We start from the raw sequence: 22,829 nt of genomic DNA on the forward strand, positions 1-22,829 counted from the left end.
GTAATGCATACAGAAAATACATGAAACTTTGCATAAATGTTGAATGAATAGTTCATTTTTCATTTATCTATAATATATAAGATTCGAAAAGGTGAGATCTACTATTATTACTACTATTAATAGGTCTATCAAAACAAAGTTAAACAAATTACACACTTCAATTGTACAATAAGTAAAACATCATATATCAAGATTTTTCATCAATATTTATATCAATTGTGTTGCTTGTGACGTCATCCTTTTTTTAGCTTATTTTAGTTATCATGGGAGTAATATTTTTCAAATGTGATGTATTTCAAACAATAAAATGAAATTCTCAATGTGGGGATGATTCAATAATTTGTCAAAGAAAGGTATTGATTGCTTATTTATGACATAATGATTTAAATGAGTTGTATATCTTTTGTGTTGTTTCAGGAAATTGAAATTTTATCAGAGATGACTAAAAGATATTGGACAACAATGGCTCAATTTACTTGGACAACATCCTTGTTCATTAGTAATATAATTTTTTAGACATTGTTTAGTAGTAATAATATTTGGATATGAGTAAGAGAGAATTTGATATTTCTTATGTCTTTTATATTTAATTTAAAGGTACTTTATTTAGGTTAGGAATTTTTGTAAATATGTATTGTTTTGTTGTTTTGTATGAAATTTAATAAATATAAAGTTATGTTTTAATTAATTTAGATTGAAAATAAATTTATTTCTTATTATATTATTAATAAATATGATATAAATACAAACTCTAAAAGCTGAATAATTAATTAATAAAAGATTTAAAAATAGTTTTTTTTTCCGACGAATTGTACAACATATAATGTTCTCACTGTAGGTAAAATCGTAGGATTATTTTAAATTATATGTCAAAATATATATGAAAAAATTCGTCGTAAATACTATATCAAAATTCGTCGCAAATACTATGGAAAAATACCCCACATAAATCGTCGCAAATTTTTTTACCGACGCATATAAAAGACGTCGAAGAGTTACCGACGCTTTTATTTGCAAAGTTTTCTTGCTGACAAAATGACCGTCGCAAATTACTTATACGTCGGAATATCAGTCGCAAATGAGCGTCACAAATCTTCCATTTTCTTGTAGTGAATTTAGTCAATTCAAAAACCGAACTAAATTCAAATAAATTCTATAACCGAATTCAATTATTTTTAATTTTATTGTCGAATCAATTTATCTACTAAAAGTCTAAAACTATATATAAAAAAAGGAGTAAAAATCACTCAAACTATTCTTAGTGACTTACCGTTGATCTTCAATGTCCGTCAGTTGAACGGCGGAAGTAAAACAATGTTGACGACTACTAAGATATTATTTGTGAGATAGCTAGCTAGATAAGTGAAGAATTTTAGAGATTTTTAGAGTTAGAGATGAGTGAGGACATGAAAGACCAGAAAAGTGGACCACGGAATGAAAGATTATAGTTTTATTGGTCTTGATAAGAATATTAGATATATACTAGAAGGCCTAGTTTAATATATAATTATATGTAATAAATTATATAATAGATAATAAAATAAATAATAAAAATTGAATTCGGTTTTTGGTTTGATTTTATAGTTGAAACCCAAACTTGAAAACCAAATCGAAAACCTTATTTGAATTTGAATCGATTTAGAATTCGATTTGAAAATCGAAAATTAAATTAAATTCGGTTTATTCGAATTCGGTGAATTTAAATTCGATCGGATATTCGTTTCAAACCAAATATTGAACACTTCTCCCCCAAAATCATTTCTAAGTAGTAAAGAATATTGATGCTAAATTAGATTAAGATGTCCGATAGTCACATGGTTCAAATGTAAATAATATGATAGAGATTACGAAATATAAATTATGATATCGTAATACAAAACCCGTAATAAGTTTCAATCAGACAGATAGACAAAAATTTACACACAAAAACGCGACTATCCTTTTAGTGAGAATAAATGTAATTCGATTTTATAACAAAATAAGTTTGTTAGTAAAAAATAAGTTATAATCTAAATATGAGAAATACACCAACTTAATTGAAACTTCAGGAACAATTATTTTAAATTAGTTATTAAAAATATCCAATTTTAAACTATAAAATAAGAATAATTTATATTTGGAGTTAGATTGTTCTTTTTTATTAGTTCAAATAACCTAACTATTTTAAATAAAAATAAATATATAACAATTTAAAATAAAAATAAATTTATGATGAACAATTTCAAATAAAATAATATAAAAATATTTAAAAGGAAAAAAAGTTCATACAGTGATATAATTAGCTCACTTAGATCGTATGAACTAGTAAAATTACCTTTAAACATACTTATCATAAAAATTAATTCATTTAGCCTAGGGCTGCAAATGAATCAAGCGTGAGTCGCTCGCAAGCTGCTCGGTCAAAGCTCGACTTGAGCTTGACTTTGACCGAGTTCGAGTCGAGCTCGAGCCGACTCGTTTATTGTTCGAGTCGAACTCGAGCCCATATAAAGCTTGCTCGATGGCTTGTCGAGCTTTTTTCGAGCCTCAAAATAATTAAATTTTTTTTTATTTAATATTAAAATTTTACACAATATTTTTTTATTTCTCTCTCTCTTCAAAGCCCAATATGAAGGTCCATAATCCTTAAAGTAAAACCCTAATTTCTAATATATATTTCATTCATCATATTCTACCGTCACTCTTCTTCTTCATCGGTTACTCTTCATCTTCTTCATCACTCTCATCTCTTCATTCATTCATTTACTCTTTTTCTTCAATAACTCTTATGTCTTCTTCTTTAGTTATTCTTCTTCTTCTTTAGTTATTATTCTTCTTTTTCTTTAGTTATTCTTCTTCTTCTTTAGTTATTCTTCTTCTTTGTCACTCTTATCTTTTCTTCTCTTATATTTTCTTCTTTAGTTTTTATATACTTCTTATTCAGTTTTCACAATTTTTTTTACTCTTCTTTTTCTTCTTCTTTCTTTAATCTTCACGTCTCATTAATTTACAAAATCCTATTGATAATTAAATTTGTTTTAACTTATTTTATAGTTATTGTTTTTGCTTTTAGATAATTTATTCATGTATTAGAAGAAACTTATGTTTATATAGATAGAGTTGAATAAATATAAAGAACATTGATTTTCAATTGATTGAGGATAGAAAAAAATCGACAAACAATATTTAGAGATTTATGATAAAAAATGTTAATATATTATATATATAATAAAAGTATATTATAAATAATATTGAAGAGATAAATAAAAATTAATATATTATATATAATAAAAATAAATATTAGGGACATAATAACTAATATGTTATATATAATATTAAAAAGATAAAAAAATATATTAATATATATATATAATAAAAATAAATACTTTATTATATATAATAAAAGTATATAATATAAAAAAATTAAAAAAATTAATCTATTATATATAATTCAATTTTTGTTCAAGCTTTCGAGTGGGTAATATAGTCTAGTATAACTCGAGCTCAAATTTATAAGCTCGTTCGAGCTCGAGTTCGAGTCGAGCTAATAAATACTTAATCAAGTCGAGCTCGATGTCACGTCCCATTTTTATGGGGTGCAAACATCGAGCCACGAGGTGTACTTCCATGATATTCCAGAATGCAAGTCTATGTAATCTGTGCTCAAGAGACTTGTGCACAGATACGAGGGACCGTGTGGGGAATGTTTCAAGGAAGAGGTTGAAGAGTATCATGCCAAGGTCGAACCGAGGACGGCCACGACTAAGGTGGGGGAGTATGTCACGGCCCATTAGAGTCACGACCCAATCCGGGGGATGTCGAGGCTCATTAAAGTCTTGGCCTGATAGTGCGCTAATCTTCTTAGCCAAGGAGAGGCCCAGTTACCTACGTGGGCCCAGCGAATCTTCTAATCAAGGAAGAGATTGGAAGATAATCTAATTAAGGAAGGGATTGGAAGATATATTCTAATCAAGGAAATGATTATAATATATATTCTAATTAAGGAAGAGATTACAAGAGATATTCTAAATTAGGTAGGGATATTCTTGCTATGGAAGGAATATCTTAAATTAGTGTAATTAAATTGTAATTAGACGTAATTCCTAATTTAATGCGTGTAAGTCCTATAAATACCCTGAAGGTATTCCATTGTAATTATCAAGCATTCTTTCAATATATTCTTATTCTCAAGAGTTTTCTCTCTCTAAGTTCTTTCTTTCGTTTGAGTTCTTCTTGCATTGTGTTTAGAAAGGCTTTCTAAGCTAGAATCAGGGTCGATTTAGCTTAGTGCCGCACGGGTCGAATTTTAGCCCGTGACAAGTGGTATCAGAGCAAGGTTGAATTTCCGCATTCAAGCTGCAAGAAATGGATTCACGAACTACCGTCACTAAGGTTCCGACCGGCCAACATAAGGACAAGGGATCCAAGAGGGATAAGTCCGTCGAGAGAGGTGTTGCCATGGAAGCGCGGGTGACCCGGCTTGAAGAAGGCATGAGCGATCACCAAGAAGCTCTCGAAGTGTTTAGCGCGGTGGCCGAGAAGGTGACGATGTTGGACGAGGGTGCTGAAAAGTTGGAGAATGAGTTAATGGGGATCATTAACAGTTCGAATCGTAGCATTCGTGACGAAGTGCTAGGATTGGTTCGAGGGGAGGTTAATGACATCTGCCAGAAGGTGCTTGATCCAATCCGGGGAGAAGTCCATGCAATGGTTGAGACTCTCAAGAGGGAGATCTTGGAGAGGCTAGAATCGATGGAAAGACGGATTGCGAGGAATGGAGGGGAACATAGAGGTGCGGCACCTCAACGGATGGATGTTCCTAAGCCAACTCCATTCAAAGGATCGAGGAGTGCAAGGGAAGTGGATGACTTCCTTTGGAACATGGAGAGGTACTTTCGAGCATCAAACATACTTGATGATCGTGACAAGTTGGAGACAACACCTTTCTTCCTACAAGAGATGGCATTGCTGTGGTGGAGGAGGCGAGAAGGAGATATTGAACGAGGGACCTTGAGGATGGAAACATGGGAAGACTTCAAGACCGAGTTCAAACGCCAATTTTTCCCAGAGAATGCCGAGTACGAAGCTAGGAAAAGGTTGAGTCAACTTGTGCACAAAGGGACCATTAAGGAGTATGTGAAGGAATTCCAGGAGTTGATGCTCGAGTTACCCAGTCTAACGGAACAGGAGGCACTGTTCGCGTTTGTTAACGGCCTAAAGACTTGGGCACAGTTGGAGCTGCAAAGGGCCAAGGTGCGGGACGTTTCCGAGGCAATAACGGTTGCAGAAAGACTGATAGAGCTCAAAGTGTCTGTGGACAGGCCAAAGTTCATCAGGTATGATGAGGAAGAAGGTGGGGGAGACCGCCCACAAGACCAGGAGAAAGGTGGGGGAGACCGCCCATCTAAGAAGGGGCATGCACATAAAAACTCAGGGAGGCAAGCCGATGACTCGGCAGTTAAAGGAACTGAGTCATCTGATGAGAAAGAAGAGACTCAAATAGGATCCTTAAGACTGCTCAATGCTGTGAAGACTAGTGTTGCGAAGCCGGACAAGAGGACAAGGAGGGGCTCTTTGTTTGTGGAAGTTTGGATCGGGGAAAAACGCATCAAGGCACTAGTAGACACAGGGGCTACGCACAACTTCATGCGAGAAGGAGTAGCCAATGCGTTGGGTCTGCGGATCAGCCCAACAAGAGGGACGGTGAAGTCCTTCGATGTAGCCAAGCCGGTAAATGGGGAGGCTAGGAGAGTGCACACCAGGATCGGAGGCTGGAATGGGACAGTCTCATTTACCTTGGTCCCAATGGAAGACTACGACGTAGTGTTGGGACTAGAATGGTGCGATCAGGTACGCGCTTGCATAATGCCTTATTCCGATTCTTTAATCATTTTGGATCACGGGAAGACTAGCGTGATTCCAACAAGGAGAGAATCAGAGGGAATAAGCAGGTTCTCAGCGATGCGATTCGTTCGAGGTCGCAAACGTGGTAAAGAGACATTTGCCACTTTTGCCAAGATGGATGATGGGGACGGGTCCAAGGGAAAAGAGGAAGTACCCGAGGAAGTCCAGATAGCGTGTGTCGAAGCCTTCGAGGGGCTCAAGGCCAAAGACAACGCACAACCATTAGAACCACAAGGTTTGGCCACAGGCAACGTGGGCCAAAGTCAGTCTGCCTTCACTCGCACCAAGTCTGTGGGAAAAGAAGCAGATCGTGCTCAGGCATATTCAGAGGGAGACACCAAGAATATGAAGAGAAGGGCAAATCTAAGAGGGTGTGCAGTTAAGGAAGGGGACGATGGAAAGAGGGAAGTTTCCCCCGCAACTGTTGAAGTCTATGCGGTATGTGCTCAAGGGGCTTGTGCGCAGATTCAAGAGACTGTGTTAAATCGAGAGATGTGTGGGAAACATCTTATATCGGTTAAGTCTGGCGACCATAAGTGCACCCAATGTCGTGACGTGCAAAGGGGGAGGAAGAGCGCTCAGGGGACGCCAGAAAGAAGATCACCATGCACCGGTCTAGGGTCGTGCCGAGGACGGCCACGACTTAGGTGGGGGAGTATGTCACGTCCCATTTTTATGGGGTGCAAACATCGAGCCACGAGGTGTACTTCCATGATATTCCAGAATGCAAGTCTATGTAATCTGTGCTCAAGAGACTTGTGCACAGATACGAGGGACCGTGTGGGGAATGTTTCAAGGAAGAGGTTGAAGAGTATCATGCCAAGGTCGAACCGAGGACGGCCACGACTAAGGTGGGGGAGTATGTCACGGCCCATTAGAGTCACGACCCAATCCGGGGGATGTCGAGGCTCATTAAAGTCTTGGCCTGATAGTGCGCTAATCTTCTTAGCCAAGGAGAGGCCCAGTTACCTACGTGGGCCCAGCGAATCTTCTAATCAAGGAAGAGATTGGAAGATAATCTAATTAAGGAAGGGATTGGAAGATATATTCTAATCAAGGAAATGATTATAATATATATTCTAATTAAGGAAGAGATTACAAGAGATATTCTAAATTAGGTAGGGATATTCTTGCTATGGAAGGAATATCTTAAATTAGTGTAATTAAATTGTAATTAGACGTAATTCCTAATTTAATGCGTGTAAGTCCTATAAATACCCTGAAGGTATTCCATTGTAATTATCAAGCATTCTTTCAATATATTCTTATTCTCAAGAGTTTTCTCTCTCTAAGTTCTTTCTTGCGTTTGAGTTCTTCTTGCATTGTGTTTAGAAAGGCTTTCTAAGCTAGAATCAGGGTCGATTTAGCTTAGTGCCGCACGGGTCGAATTTTAGCCCGTGACATCGAGCTCCAACAAGCTTGAGCTCGGCTCATTTGCAGCCCTAATTTAGCATAGGTTAATAAACAAAGTTATTTTTTTTTAAATGTATTAATTACTTAATTAAATATTCATTTTTTTTCTCTTTCTTTTTATTAATTAATTAATCAATTTCTATTTTTTTAAATTTATTAATTAATTAATTTTTCTATTTTCATTTATTGTTTTTGTAATATTTTTGTGAAGATTTTTATTTTTATTTTTTTAATATAAACAAAAAATAAATTTAATAGTCTTTCTATTTAATATTTTTATTCAAGTTTATAATAATAGTAAAAAAATGATTGAGTTACTATTTATTATTTTTTTATAATTTTAATTATTACTCTTTTAATGTTGGATAATATATATTATTATTTAAATTTAATTATTATTATTTTTTTTTGTTAAAAGGATGCCTCATTATAATATTTAATTAATAATTAATGTTAATATAAAAAGAACGCAAAATAATAAAAATAAAATAATTAAATATTAAATTCTAACCTATAAATACATAAATTAAAGAAAATAAAAAAAACTTCCATAATAAATATTTAATAAAGAAATATATAAATTTAAAAAATATATATAAACTCTGTTTATTAATTAATAGAAGTTAAATTTATCAATTTTTGATAATACGTTTAAATAAATTTTTATTAGTTATTCTTGTTTTTTTTTTATTATCGTATTTAATAACTTATTAATAAATAAATAAATAAATAAATAAAATAGAGATAACCTTAAATACATGTATTCTTCCATCCATACAAGAATATAAGAGAGAGATGAGTGTCCTCTGCAACTTCTCTCTCTCTCCTCCTCCACAAACAATACTCACTTCTTCATCTCCTTCACTTTCATCACTCAACAACTACAATCATACTTCTCTAAAATGGCCTCAAAAAACCCTAATCGGTGCCCTAACCGGAGTTCTCTCCGTCGGCCTCCTCATCTCTTCCCCTTCCTCTCCGGTCCTGGCACAAACCTCCACCCTAGACCAGTCTCCTTCATCCGAGCTTTGTACTGATGATAAAACACAAGAGATTCCTGACACAGCTCCAGATATAGTTTCTAATGAAGAGATTGTGAAGGAAGCTTGGCAGATTGTAAATGATAGCTTTATCGATTCCGGCCGCAATCGATGGTCCCCTGAAACTTGGCTTGTAAATTCTCTATTTTTCTCTCCTTTTTTGCATACCCATATCTCCATTTTCTGTCTTATCTATCATATTAAGAACACTCTGTTTCATTTATAACATGTTTAGTCTTTCTCTAATTCAGAAAAAGAAAGAAGATATTTTGTCAACTTCTATCAAGACAAGATCAAAAGCTCATGATATTATTACCCGGATGTTGGCTAGCCTTGGTGATCCTTATACAAGATATCTTTCACCACCCGAGGTAATCAAAATCAAAATTTAAGCATTATTTCAAAAAAAAAATAGTGTTCTTATTCTTCCATAATCCCATTATGAATGAAAGTTCTCGAAGATGGGGAGGTATGACATGACTGGGATTGGAATCAATCTTAGGGAGGTGCCTGGTGAGAATGGAGATGTCAAGCTTAAGGTGTTGGGGCTTATTTTAGATGGTCCTGCACATTCTGCTGGTGTTAGACAGGTTTCTTGTTTTATATCATGAATCTGTTTGTCTTAGTTCAGTTAGTATAAAAATTGTAGTGTTCTTATTATGGAATTGTGTCTTGATTTTGAAAGGGAGACGAAGTTTTAGCTGTTAATGGGATGGACGTCAGGGGCAAATCTTCTTTTGAAGTATCGTCTTTAATACAAGGCCCTAATGAAACATTAGTGAACATTAAAGTTTGTCATCCATCCTCCTTAGATGTCATTTGGTTCTTATATTTCAGATAAATCCTCATATGAAGTTGTGATTTGAATAGGTGAAACATGGAAACTGTGGCCCGGTTCAGTCTATTGAAATCCAAAGGCAGTCAATTGCAAGGTCCCCAGTTCTTTATCGGCTAGAGAAGATAGACAATGGTGCTACTTCTGTGGGATATATTCGCTTGAAAGAATTTAATGCATTGGCTAAGAAAGATTTGCTTACAGGTTTGCATATTATTTTCCACTATTAACTGTCTTCTAGTTAAAAATTGTCTGTTAGGCAGTGATTGATAATAAAGCTTATCACTTATTTTATAGATTTAGTTCAGATTAAGCTATAAAATTTAGCTTAATTAGGTAAGTTATGAAGGACTTAACTGAGTAATCTTATAAAAGCGTCTACAAGACAACTTTAACCCATCAAATTTAATCAACTCATGTGAAGGATAAAATAGTATTTACTTACTTTTCCGACATTAGGTCTGCATTTGATCAAACTAACTTACATTCCATGCACTTAAAAGTTAGATATTTCATTTGGTTTATTCAACATTTAATTTCTAGACACTTAACTCATTCAACATTTAAAATTTGGTATTCAACCCTTACTTTTCAGTTTCATCGAATGCTCACCTGATAAGTAAGTCTTGGTTGATTTGGTTTTACTTCTAAATGAACTATATGATTTGTTTTAATTCTTGGTTTGTACTTCAATGGCTACCTATTGCAGTCCTCAATAGAGCTCACCTCTCTTAGGCCTTGTTTGATGTGGGTTATTTGAGATTAATCCCATATAACCCATTATCCAATCAACAATCTATTCAACATTTGAATCATCAACCAAAATACCATCTATATAAAAAAAATCATTATATATTTATACCCCTAATGTATTTTACCCAAATAACCTTTTTTTTAAATGGTCCGGGGCGAAGACTCAAATCCATGATTTTACCCAAATAACCGTCATACAAGGTTATTTGAAAATAACCCTAGATCAAACAAGGCCACTCACTTTGCAAATTACAGTTGGTTTGTGGCGTGAAACTCTTAAATGGGAGAATGCAAGAAATCTAAACTTCTAAAATTTGTGTCAAAATAGTAAAGATGAAGAAATATGCTCAAATCTTGGGATCTCTAACATCTATTTTGGTTTCCATATAACAAAAATAAGTTTCCCTTTCACAAACTTTTGCAGCAATGAAGCGGCTACAAAGTTCGGGTGCCTCGTCTTTTGTACTTGACCTTAGAGATAACCGTGGTGGATTGGTGCAGGTTTGTGTAGTTACTAATCATGTTCATTTTTAAATGTTCACTTTTGCTCCAATGGGAAAATGAGGTTATAGATTGGTTAGTTTTCTTAAACCTCTTCCCTTTTTCATTTCACTTTTCTGCTTACACACAGTTTGAATTTGCTTGCCAGTGATTTTCTTTATTTGGTCCATTCAGGCTGGAGTTGAAATTGCTAAGCTGTTTCTTAATGAAGGAGAGACTGTATGTAAATCAATTCTTCAACAATATACCGAACTCTGTAAAAGATATATAAATTCTGTCATTCATTTTCTTAGATTGTTCTCTGGGCAGGTGATTTCCACTGTTGGAAGAGATTCTCTTGACGAAAGAAGTATTATCACAGATACTAGACCTTTAACCACAGCTCCCACCATTGTAAGTAAATTCAATCTAGTTCCAATTACAACATTTACTAGCATCAATTTCACTATGAATTGAAACAGTCATTTGTTCCTATTTAATGCAGGTTTTGGTAAATCAAAATACTGCTAGTGCAAGCGAAATAGTAAGCGAATAATGATAATTATAAAACCATTTCAATTTTCTATAATGACTGATATTTTGATTTTTATGGGAGAGAGGATAAAAAAAATCCATTTTCAGGTTGCTAGTGCACTTCATGATAACTGTAAAGCTGTTCTTGTTGGAGAAACAACATTTGGCAAGGTTTGAATCCCTATTTTGACTGTTTTGGGAGAAAGCGGTTGTAGTGATGATAAAATGTCTGTTTCCGAATAGGGTCTGATTCAATCTGTGTATGAACTTCGGGATGGATCCGGTGTAGTGGTCACAGTTGGGAAATATGTCACGCCAAATCACAAAGATATAAACGGAAATGGGATAGAGCCTGATTTCCAGAGTATGCCTGGTGAGTATATAAGTTGAAAGTCACTGAAATATAAATGTTGAATAAATCAAATGAAATTATCTAAAGTATGTGATAAGTTAATAAATAGTACTAATGTCGGAAAAAATACCCTTATAACGACGTATATTGGACGTTCTTACCAATTTATGCGTTACGAAAAATATAACGAATTCCTATCTGCAGCTTGGAGTGAGGTCTCAAAACGCCTTTCAGAATGCTCTAGGTCGCGGGAAGGTTAATTATGGGTCTTTTCCGCCTTCGACATCTTTTACTTGGCGATCTTTGGATGCTGTGAAGCCTTTTAAGCATATCCCTATTTATAGTTGTGCCTTGATTGCCTGATGATCAAAATCATAATAGTTTTTTTCCCTTATTTCAGCCTTAAAACATTCTATGTCTTGTGGAAATTGTATTTGAAAGGCATATAAAATATGGAAGAACTTCATAGTTAAATATATTAGGGCCCAATTGCTATCAAGGGTGGTGGTGCAATTTGTAATTTCAGGAATCTAGACATAAAAACTGTTTGTAGTGAAAAATCAACATTTTATCTCAATCATTTCTTTGTTTAAATAATTAATTAAAATATTAATATTATGTATTAACCCAATTTATGTTAAGTTTAAATCAATAATTAAAATATTAATATTATTCATTAACCCAATTTAAACAATTAATTTTCATTGAGATCCACCTACACAAAGTAATTATTATATTTCATGTAAAATTTGATGATTTGTAAAGATAAAAGAAATAAAATTAATTATACATACTCATTTCACAAAGAAAACTTAAAAGATATAAAGACATGTTATAGAGGTTTAGTTAAGATGGTCAAGCATTTTTTTTACACAAAAATAAAAAATAAGTAGATAAAATAAAATCTATCATAACAAAAGAGTATGATTTTTTTTTTTTTAATTTGATTCTTACATTTTATAGGTGGGTAAGTATGGCAATTTGAAACTGTCTCACGAAAACCGAATCGAATTGTCTCGTTTAAACGGGTTTTTTTTGTAGTTAACCGTGGAGGGTATTTGTGTTCCCATCCCGATTATGCCCCGAACACTATAAACACTCTTAAATATATAAAATCATAAAATATTTATTTATCAATTATATTTTATAAGAGATTTAAGTTTATTTTTTTAAATATATTATAATATATATTATATTAAAAAATCAATTTATATAATTTTATTATATAATTTTTTTTTAGAAAATATGATATAAACGGTACCCCGCGGAGATTTTCCAAAACCAAACGGGACGTGAATGGTAGTTCCGATTTTTGAAGTAAAACGACGATGACAAATGCATACTCCACCCAGATCGGTCTCATTGTCATCCCTATCTATGAAGGTATCTAACAATGTTTAAATTTAAATGAACAATACACTTAAAATTTCTATTTAATTTTTAAATTTTTAAAAAATGTTAAGATTTCTTTAGAAAATTAGTAAGTATGATTTAGATAAACTAGTTAAAATGTACCATTTTAAAATTTTATAAATTAGATTAGTTTTACAAATTTATAAAAATAAAGTATTTATATTTATAAATTTAAAAAATAAACGATTAATTATTAAAATAAATAAACTTAAATAATTAATTTTATAACTATTATTTTTGATAGGATTATTTATTATTTTAAAAATAAATAGTAATAATATATAATAAATTATATGACAACTAACTATTTTAGGTAAACTTTCCTACTATAGATTATTTAAAACATAAAACTAGTAAAAATACTAAAAAATAAAGCCCTACTCGTCATAAAAAAAAAAATACCGTTTTTCAGCCCCTTTGTCTCTCTCAATCTCTTGGTGGATTGATTTCCTCAAGTTATGGAGATAGATTCTTACGATACTAGTGAAGATAATCCAGTTCTAGTACTACCTCAAGGTACCTCTCTTCTTGATTCTCTATATGTATCTACAATTTCTTCATATGTTATCCGCAAGTTGTTCTTTTTAGCAATTCCCAGTTCTTAAGTTCACTGAGCTAGCATTTATAGATAGAAAGTCTGAATCTTTATTAGAAATGTTTAGTTACTAGTTAATTAATAGACTTATTTCAACTTTGGAGCTCATATTCTCATCTGGGGTGATGAAATCTGCCTTTTTTAAACAACCCTTTTGAGCTCATGTTATAAGATAGTCAAACTTTTTCTTTTTTTTTCATTATGAATCAATTGATAATTGATGTGTTGTTTTTTGAACAGTTGGTTCTGATGAAGAACTCTTTGAGGCGCTTCGTAGAGGTTCATTTGATTTTGATTCGTGGATAACAGTTATTTCAGAGATTGAAGAATCATTTTCAGTAAGATATAATCTTGTTCTTTTGAATTTTGTTGGAGAATTTTATATTTGATATAAAGCTTCTTGAATTTCAGTTTTTTCCATGATGACTTGCAGGATAATGTTGAAATGATTTCTGTAGCATATGAATCATTTTTGTCAGATTTTCCTTTGTGTTATGGATACTGGAGAAAGTATGCTGCACATGTTGCTCGTTTATGCACTGTTGAAAAGGTTATTGAAATCTTCGAGCGGGCTGTGCAATCTACTACTTACTCTGTTGGCATTTGGATTGAATACTGCAGCTTTAGTATATCTGCTTTTCAGGATCCATGTGATGTTCGTAGGTAATTGCAATAGTTTCTTTTAGATTTTCTACCACAAATTTCTTTACCAGCCTTGCATGATCAATTGGGGATGAAAATGATAGATTTGAAAGCATGTTGTCATATTCCTTTTAACTCCAATAAAAGCGATTATCTTGTTCAACTATGATTATATTAGCTTTATACTGTGCTAAATCAGGCTGCACCAATGTACCCTTTCATTCATAATTATATTCCATTGCTACACCTGAAAGAGAAAACTTTGTGAACGCGATTATTAGTCATGTTATTACCTAAGAAAATGTGGTGCTAAATTTCTTATCAATTCTGCTTCTGTATATGTCTGCAGATTATTTAGGAGAGCGTTGTCTTTTGTTGGGAAGGACTTCTCATGTCATCCTCTCTGGGATAAGTTCATCAAGTTCGAGCTTTCTCTGGAGCAGTGGAGCTCACTTGCTCATATCTATATTGAGATTTTAAAGTTCCCAACCAGAAAATTGCATCGCTATTATGATAGGTAATGCTTCAAGTGTTTCACATGCTTTTGGTTCAATATTGGTAACCTTTGCTGTCGGTATAAGTAGGAATAGGAAAAACATGTAAAACCATCTATTGTTCCCCTAAAATTTGGAAAGCCATTTTATTGGCTGGAATTTGTGACTATTATTTCTAAGTTTTGGTGATAACTTGATGAACTTTTTAGTTTGATCATTTCATTGAGCCTATCTGGAAACTTGTATTTTGTCACAACGTGTGTAAAAATCGCTAAAGTTAAAATTGAAAGTTACAGTTGATTTATGTTGCTCCATTTGAGATACAAATTATTTTATAGATCATGAACCAAATAATAGTGTAACTTTCCGCTTCATTTGGTATAATTTTTTTTTCCAGGATTATGATGTGATTTTTGACAAACATAACAAATATATTTTTTGGGGAATAATGATCAACATGTAAAAAAGTTGAATACAAAACTGTCCTTTGATCATTTATGAATACATGATCCTATCTACATTTGCCTGCTTCTACAACAGTATTTGCAGTCATACTTTTTTTTTCTCACTTTCAGTTTTAGAAAGTTCGCTGCCATGCTTGAAGAAGAGATGCAAAACAAAAATCACTGCATAGTTGAATCACAAGCAGAATCTGTCACTGATAGTGATATCACCACTCTAAAAGAAGAAATATCCTCTGTCATTGCAGATCTTCTGAATCCTTCTGTTATCTCATCTTGGTATAAGACCTTACAGAAATATATTTCCATAGGAGATCAGTTCTATCAAGAGGCATGCGAATTGGAAAAGAAAATATTATGTTTTGAATCTTGCATAAGGAGGTCTTTTTTCCATGTTTTGCCACTGGAGGACAGTCAACTTAGGAATTGGCATCGTTATCTGGATTTCATTGAGACGCAAGAGGATTTTGATTGGGTAAGCCATATTTCTTGTGTTCTTCTGATCCCGTTATTCTTCTTCATACTTAGAAAATCTTTCTCTTTTAGGCTGTGAGAATTTACGAGAGATGTTTAATTCCCTGCGCCAATTATTCAGAGTTCTGGATGCGTTATGTTCAATTTGTGGAAACTAAGGGAGGGCGAGAGATTGCCAAATCTGCACTTGATCGAGCGACAAATACATTTTTAAAGGTAGGATTTTGAAGGAATGTGATCGTGTTAACTGCTTAGATTGTCTTACAACCAGCATTGATGGTTTTATATTGGTTGAAGAATTCTACAGAAATGCACTTCTTCTCTGCCCATTACAAGGAGCAAATTGGAGATATTTGTGGAGCACATAATTCATATTTGCAGAGTAATGATGAATTTGGTTCATACTTCATTGACCGAGTTGTCAAAGAAGCTAATATGGAAAAACGACTGGTATGTAGTAAATGTAGCATTTGTAGACATGAACTATTGGCTATTGTTGTTGGGTCTGCTTACACCAAATTGTCAGGGAAATTTTGCAGCCGCTTCCACTGTATATGAGAAGGCACTCAAAATGGCAGCAGAAAGTCAGTTGATGACTAAAGTTCCACTCCTCTATATTCATTTTTCACGTCTTAAACACGTGGTATGCCTGTTATATGGGAAATTTCTTGTTGGAAATATTTATTTCACCACTTATTATTTATTTTTATGTGCTTGTTTCTTATTTGGCTTCTTGAAGATCACAGGCAGTGCAGATGCCGCACTAGATGTATTATTACAAGGCATACATCAAGTACCTCACTGCAAATTGCTTTTAGAGGTAATGTGTTCCTGTTCTAATAATAATAATACTATATTGTATTTACTTAAGATGTGGGAAAACTCCATTGGAAAGTCTCATATTCTTTTTCTTTGTGACCCCGGTTTATTTTCGAGGGTGGCTATAATGACCCCCACAGTCACAACCCCCTTTAAATCAGAGTGTTTTTAGTGGGAATCGAACATGAAGAAAGTCTCATATTGTAACAGTAATATAATATTGTAAATCTATTGTCAATCGATGAGTTTGGTCTTCATCCAAGCAGCCTTTATTAATGAATAAAGAAGAAGCAATTGAACCTTGTAACCCAACTATCACAAAGATGGTAAGAGTCTTGAACTAAGAAGTCTGAGGTCTCAATTTGATTCTCAAAAGTACCTTGATTGAAGTGGGGGTCATATCAGTGGGATATTCTGCAAGACTCTTTTAGGGAAAAAACCTGAACTAAGAAAAATAAAAATAAAATTAAAAAGAATCGTTGAACTTGGAGGCCTTGAAACAAAAAGCTGCATATGCTGATGAATTAAACTTGTTCTTCTTTAACAGGGGCTGATAAGCTTTTCAATGACAAATGGAGGTCAAGGACATCTAAATGTTGTGGGTAGTGTTATTTCTAATGCTATCACTCCTAGGCCAAAATCTCCTGATGGTTTGAGTGATAAAGACCGTGAGGATATTTCTGCATTATATTTACAGGTTAAGTTTCTGTCCATCCTGTATATGCTATTAGGTCTTATTATCTCTTCAATTTAAGGCCCCATTTTGAAACACCTGGATCCACAAATGTATCTGGATGAGATTTGTTTGGAAAAAACTAACCTTAGTCGGAGACAGATTCAAAAATTTATTTGTGTTTCTAAATGGAGCCTCGTCGTCTTTTTATGACACTTATTGACAGTTATTTTGAGGTCCTGTTCATTCTCCCATCTTAAAGTAAATTTGGAGATCATGTTTTTGTAATTGCAGCTTGTCGACCAACATGGAACCATTCTTGATATAAGGCAGGCATGTAATCGTCATGTAAAATTGTTTCCCCATTCTTTAAGGACAATTTCCCAGGACAAGCTCCATACTTCGTGTACTCAATTGCTGGATATGCTTGCTGAAGGACGACAAAGAAATTCTAACCAAACTACCCAGCTTGAGTTACCCAATCAAAATCTACCATTGCCATCAGAGAACCATATTGACAAGGAACCGCAAAATCAGTTTCAGGAAGAAAATGATGGGAAAAAGGCTGATTTAGGATTAGATTTCTCCCCCAAAGTGACAGAAACCCTAATGGAAGACATTCCACCTTTATCAATTGATCCAACTCATTTGGTGCACGAGGAGTCTGTTCCTGATCCGGTAAATCAATCTAGTGAATCTGAAGAACATCTTAAGCAGCCTACTGGTGAAGATAATAAGGAAACGGGGTCAACTAGTTTACTTTGTCTAAAGAATCTTTCTCTTGATTGTCCATCAGTTTCTCAGGAGATAGGAAATCCTGATCATTTATCCACGTCACATCATCAGGAATCATTAACCTTCACTTCCGAACAAGAAATCCGTGAGAAAGATAATGAAAACAATAATATAGATACAAGCATAACCAATGATTCTGTACTCATTAGAAAGGAATTAGAAGAAAATGAGTTGAAAAACACTTCCCCTTCAACAGAACATAGCCAAATTTACCCTTCTATCAACAGCCAATCCACAAAATCTGGGCAGATTCAGCAAGTTGAAAATCAAAGCCAGACAGTTTCTGCAAGGAATGACCAGCCAACCACTGATTCCCAGAACACAATGCAAAGTAATGTGCCGTCTGGACAATCAGGACCGTACGATCAAATGTACAATCAGACTATGGGAAACTACTTCACGAATCAACAGCAGCAGCAGATGATGATTATGCAGCAACAGTACCAACAGGAACTTTATTTCCAACAGCAACAACAGCTATCACAAATGTATTACCAAAATTTACCTCAAATGAAAGACCAGCAAACTCAGCTAATGCAGCAGCAGCAGATGATGTATTATCAACAAAACTATCAGCAATATATGCAAATCCAACAGCAACAGCAACAGCAACAGCAGTATGGGTATCAACAAGGATATCCGCAAGCTCAACTAGAGGCACAACAAGGATATTCGCAAGCTCAACTAGAGACACATCAACAAGGATATTCACAAGCTCAACTAGAGGCACATCAACAAGGATATCCACGATCTCAAAATCAGATTGATACTTCTTCTCAAGTTCAAGCCTGGAACTATGGCTATTATATGCAGGTTCGTTTTCATACTGCTCTTTTTTGTCTAATCAATAATACTGCATAAGCTGCCATTGTAGTGTAGCTCAGTCGTTAAAGTATCTGCTTCTTTAATTGGAGGTCAAAGGTTTGACCCCAACTTATTGCGTTTTCACCCTTCCAAGAAATTTTTTTTTTTTTTCAAATACTGCATAATCTTTTACTGCTTTAGGTATGGAATTGACAAGGAAACTAGTAGCTTGTTTGATGTAGTTATGTTTTTGAAATAAATTGATTTTTTTGGAAAAGAAACTTGTGCCTTGTTCGGTTTAGGTTATTTGAATAATCTTCAAATAACCCACCATCTTTTCACCTATCCTCTCATCAATCAAATTATCAATCAAAATACCCCCGGTTTATTTGTTTTTTTAAATCATTTTTCCTGTATATATTAATACAATTTTAAGTATTTTCACCAAATAACCCAAATTTTCATAATCTTGATCTGAACAAGGTTTATTTAAATAACCCCAATCCGAACAAGGCTTTTCTTGATGAAAAAGTGGATTATTTGGGTTAAATAACTAAAATACTTTCGTATTTAAAAATAAAGAGTAATTTAGTATTTTGGTTGATGAGTTGAAATGGTTTTTGATGGATGATGAGATAAGGTAAATCCAAATAACCCTTCATCAAACAAGGCCTAGATTCCATGTTTTTCTGAAGACTACTCACAGTCTTTAAAAGCTAGATCAGGAACAAAAGTATCAAATTGATAATGAAAATAGGGGAAAGAAAGTCAAACAAAATGAAAAACTTTATTGAAAAACTAACTGCATATCTTCTAGAAAGCTATCATGTTATAGGCCACATATTTGTACAAAGGCAGTGCTAATTATTGCTATTAACCTAATCTGTCTAGCTGTGGATCTTTCTGGAGATTATGTGTGCACCAGAAATATGTTGTTTAAACAGCTCAATTGAGTCTAATAAAAAATCATCATATCTATTTGTTGTTTTAGAAAGAAAAAAAAAAATCTCATCCTATATACAATTGGTTTTTGCTCAGGCTGGTCAGAAGGTTGTTCCTTGGCCTGTAGCAAAATGAAATGGGCCATTATTTATGTGAAATATGGAAAGATGTTTTGACACCCATTTTGTATAAATTTTGGTTGTTAGAACAAATCATGCCTAAAAGTATCAATATAAAAGATTAATAAACATGTATTAACACCCAAATGACATCATTTTGTATGTAGCATCTGTTTGGTTCAACTATATATTTCGTAAATTTCAGTATCTTTTATCCACATTGTGATAGTTGGGTCGGCTTACTTTTGTAACCCAAGTGGTTTAGGGGCATGTGCTCATTTGGCAACACTTAATAACTATTTTTGTTTCTGCATCCGGATTTAGATCTAGATGAGAAACAACTAATAAATATTTGAAATTGTCTTTGACAAAGTTTAGTTTCCAAACACATCTGAGATTCCGATCATGATACAGAAACAAAAGTAGAAATATGTTTCTCACTTTGGTGGTTTTAGATGCAACTTAGGAAATTATCAGTTTTCCCCTTAAGACCATCTAGGAAGATAAAGTTAGTTTGATCTAATTCAAACACTGAATACAAGAGAAATTTGGACAACTTATTCAAAAACAGCAATTTTCTTCTCTATTTTTCTCTACTTCAGTAATGTATAAATTGTATCTTTAATAGTTACCAGCGAGGCTCTTAAGAAATCGAAATTGACTGCTTTGTTTGTTTTCTTCAGCAAGGGGAAGGAGTTTTACCAGAGCAGAGTATGCCTACTACTACAACTGCAACTGGTTCAGTTGAATCTTCAATGCCCCAAGAGAAATCCCCTCAAGCGGCAACACTGTTGCGTTATAACCAAACCTTATCAGCGTCGCCAAATCAATATCAAACACCTCCCCGAAATGTTTGATTCTTCTGGCAGAAAAAAGAGTGATTATCATTCTAATGTGGACTTGTGAATTCGCCTCAAATTGTCTTCTATTTGCTTAGACAAACTGGATGATATAATCATTCTTAAAACAATTGTTGTTGAAGATATTGATTCTTAGTTGAAATGAAAGATGTTTTAGTTTAGTAACTGGATGGAGGCTTGTTTGATGAAATAGTATATTATCTGGGTTAAATAATTAAAGTATTATTTGTTAAAATTTTATAAAAATAAAGTTAAGTGTATTTTGCTTGATAATTAGGTGATACGATTTGATGATTAGACAAGAGGTTAATTGAATTCATCAACCAAGGTCAATAAATTAGGGCTGTAATTAAATATTGATCTGTTTTTAATAAATAAATTAAGGTATTATCAAATCTATAATAAAAATAATCCATATGTTAAAGGAAATCCATTTTACATTGGTTGAGAAATAAATAAGTGGTTAATAAAGAAGAGAAAAAAATATTGTATTAATAATAAAGAAGATTACAATTTTAATAAGGGTTTGAATCAACTCTCATTTACAATTTGTAAGTATAATAAATATCATAAATTCCATTGGTCAAATTAGTCTAAATACCTACATTGCAAACATGCCTCTGCCTCCCCAACTTTGTCCTTATTCTTTACATTGAATAACATATTTTAATAAATCTATTTTTCATACATTATCATTTTATCTCCCTGTCGAAATGTGCTTTGCGTCGTATGAAAGATTCAATGAAAGGTGTCCATTGCTATGAATCTTCCTAGTATGTTTTTCGTCGATAATGTTTCATTAAACGTAAACCAAAGGATGAACTGAAGCATAAGAATCACATTTATCGATCATACTCCTCGTATTTTGAAGCAATTTTGAAATAACTTATTTGTTTAATTGTACACAAAAAAAACAATTTTTGTTTAATAAATGTCTATACATTATTATGATGTAAAAATTAATCATCCACAAAATATAAATAAATTAATAGAAAAGACTTAAAAAAAATACAAGAATAAAGCATCGAGAAAAAACTGAAGTTATGACTATCAAGTCTTTCGAGAGGGCGATAAGATTCTCAATGAAATCATAGTCAACCCACCTCACAAACCTCGGGTAAAAGAAAAGAAGATGACGATGTGAAATTGAGTTTGACGGAGTCGACAAAAATCGTAGAAAAATCTATGATTTTTTTCTAACTAAGTGATTAATCAACGGATAATGAAAATATTATAGAATATTAACATATGAAAATACAATGTTGTGTTAGCTTTCATCGGAACTAAACTCTAGTTTTATATGTTATAGATAGATTAACAATTTAATATAGCCAAATTATTATTATTTGTTGGAGATGGAAGAAGTTATTTTGGTTTTCCATGATGACTCGGAAGGTAATGAGATTCAAACGACAAGATCATGTGAATTTCTCTAACATGCTGAGGGTGGAGGACACGGAAATAACCCAAATGAGGAATTATTGTGAAAGGCCAACAATGGAGAAGATGTGACTGTAGGAGTCCTGATTCAGAATAAATATTGAAGATTAAGTAAATAAATAAATATAAGATTGTAAAAGTTGAAAAAGAGACTGAAAACATTATTTAGTTGCATAACTATATAACTTAAGTTGAAGAAGATAGAAATTAAAGACTTGAACTCTTAAAGTAAGGTTGAATGGAGATATATGAGAGAGAAACATTTATTACAAATTAATGAAATTATGTTAAGCGTGTGCATGATGTACTTAGGAAATGAGGTTAAAAGTAATGATAAAATAATTAATATATTTATTTAATGATAGTTAATTAATTAGTAGTTGGAATTTGATAAGTCATTTAAATTTTATTAATATATATTAATATTCAATATATTTGGGTATCGGTTTGGGTTTACTTCCCATCCCTGACCCGATCGGGTACCATTTTTCACTCTTCATCCCCGACCCCGATTTAAAATATACGAACTCGATCATCGGGTACCCACGGGTATCGGGTATCCATTACCATCCCTAGTCCTGAATACTGGTATATTCTTAATAATTCAACTTAATGAGTATATGTCAATATATATTAAATGTATCGAATGAATTATTATTGAGTACTCGTCTATATGTTTTTATATATATTTTAAATTTATCGTAATGAATTATATAACATATACAAGTAAATGGTAAGAATCAGCAAGTTTTGATGATAGTGGGATGGAACCTGTGCCAACTTCATGGAAAGGAGTGTGTGAAACTGATGTTGTATTTAATAAATCTTTTTGCAGTAGGTAATTAATATTATAATATCTGTGTATTTAATTGTTTCGTTATTTTATTTAAAAAATGATAACATAATATTTAAAATTTAAAAATTATAATATGAAAGTTTGGCAAAGACTACAATAGAAAAAGTAAGTGTTTAAAACGCTGGTTGAAATGCACAACTGAATCGTTCCCT

At 33.0% G+C, this 22,829-nt stretch overlaps 2 protein-coding genes across 3 annotated transcripts; both read left to right on the forward strand.

Moving 5' to 3' along the window:
- The first annotated feature begins 8,072 nt into the window (after positions 1-8,072).
- On the forward strand, positions 8,073-11,867 carry LOC124912163 (carboxyl-terminal-processing peptidase 1, chloroplastic). Of its 2 annotated transcripts, XM_047452725.1 has the most exons (12): positions 8,073-8,469; positions 8,588-8,707; positions 8,789-8,926; positions 9,022-9,126; positions 9,207-9,375; positions 10,349-10,425; positions 10,600-10,644; positions 10,735-10,818; positions 10,910-10,948; positions 11,047-11,109; positions 11,182-11,311; positions 11,495-11,867. In XM_047452725.1, exons 1-12 carry the CDS (start codon positions 8,092-8,094, stop codon positions 11,548-11,550), a joined length of 1,404 nt encoding a protein of 467 aa, XP_047308681.1. In that variant the 5' UTR covers positions 8,073-8,091; the 3' UTR covers positions 11,551-11,867. The 2 variants fall into 2 exon arrangements, 1 of the variants encoding a protein (XP_047308681.1); XR_007096638.1 differs by lacking the exon at positions 11,495-11,867 and having other exon boundaries at positions 11,021-11,109; positions 11,182-11,231.
- A 1,227-nt stretch (positions 11,868-13,094) lies between these two features.
- Positions 13,095-20,541, forward strand: LOC124911494 (pre-mRNA-processing factor 39-2). Its single transcript, XM_047451990.1, has 12 exons — positions 13,095-13,219; positions 13,539-13,636; positions 13,732-13,961; positions 14,290-14,457; positions 15,010-15,370; positions 15,442-15,585; positions 15,667-15,819; positions 15,896-16,012; positions 16,109-16,189; positions 16,736-16,885; positions 17,156-18,469; positions 20,205-20,541. Exons 1-12 carry the CDS (start codon positions 13,162-13,164, stop codon positions 20,376-20,378), a joined length of 3,048 nt encoding a protein of 1,015 aa, XP_047307946.1. The 5' UTR covers positions 13,095-13,161; the 3' UTR covers positions 20,379-20,541.
- Positions 20,542-22,829: the final 2,288 nt, after the last annotated feature.

The sequence above is a fragment of the Impatiens glandulifera genome, chromosome 8 (assembly GCF_907164915.1).
Source record: "Impatiens glandulifera chromosome 8, dImpGla2.1, whole genome shotgun sequence".
Classification (NCBI taxonomy): Eukaryota; Viridiplantae; Streptophyta; class Magnoliopsida; order Ericales; family Balsaminaceae; genus Impatiens; species Impatiens glandulifera.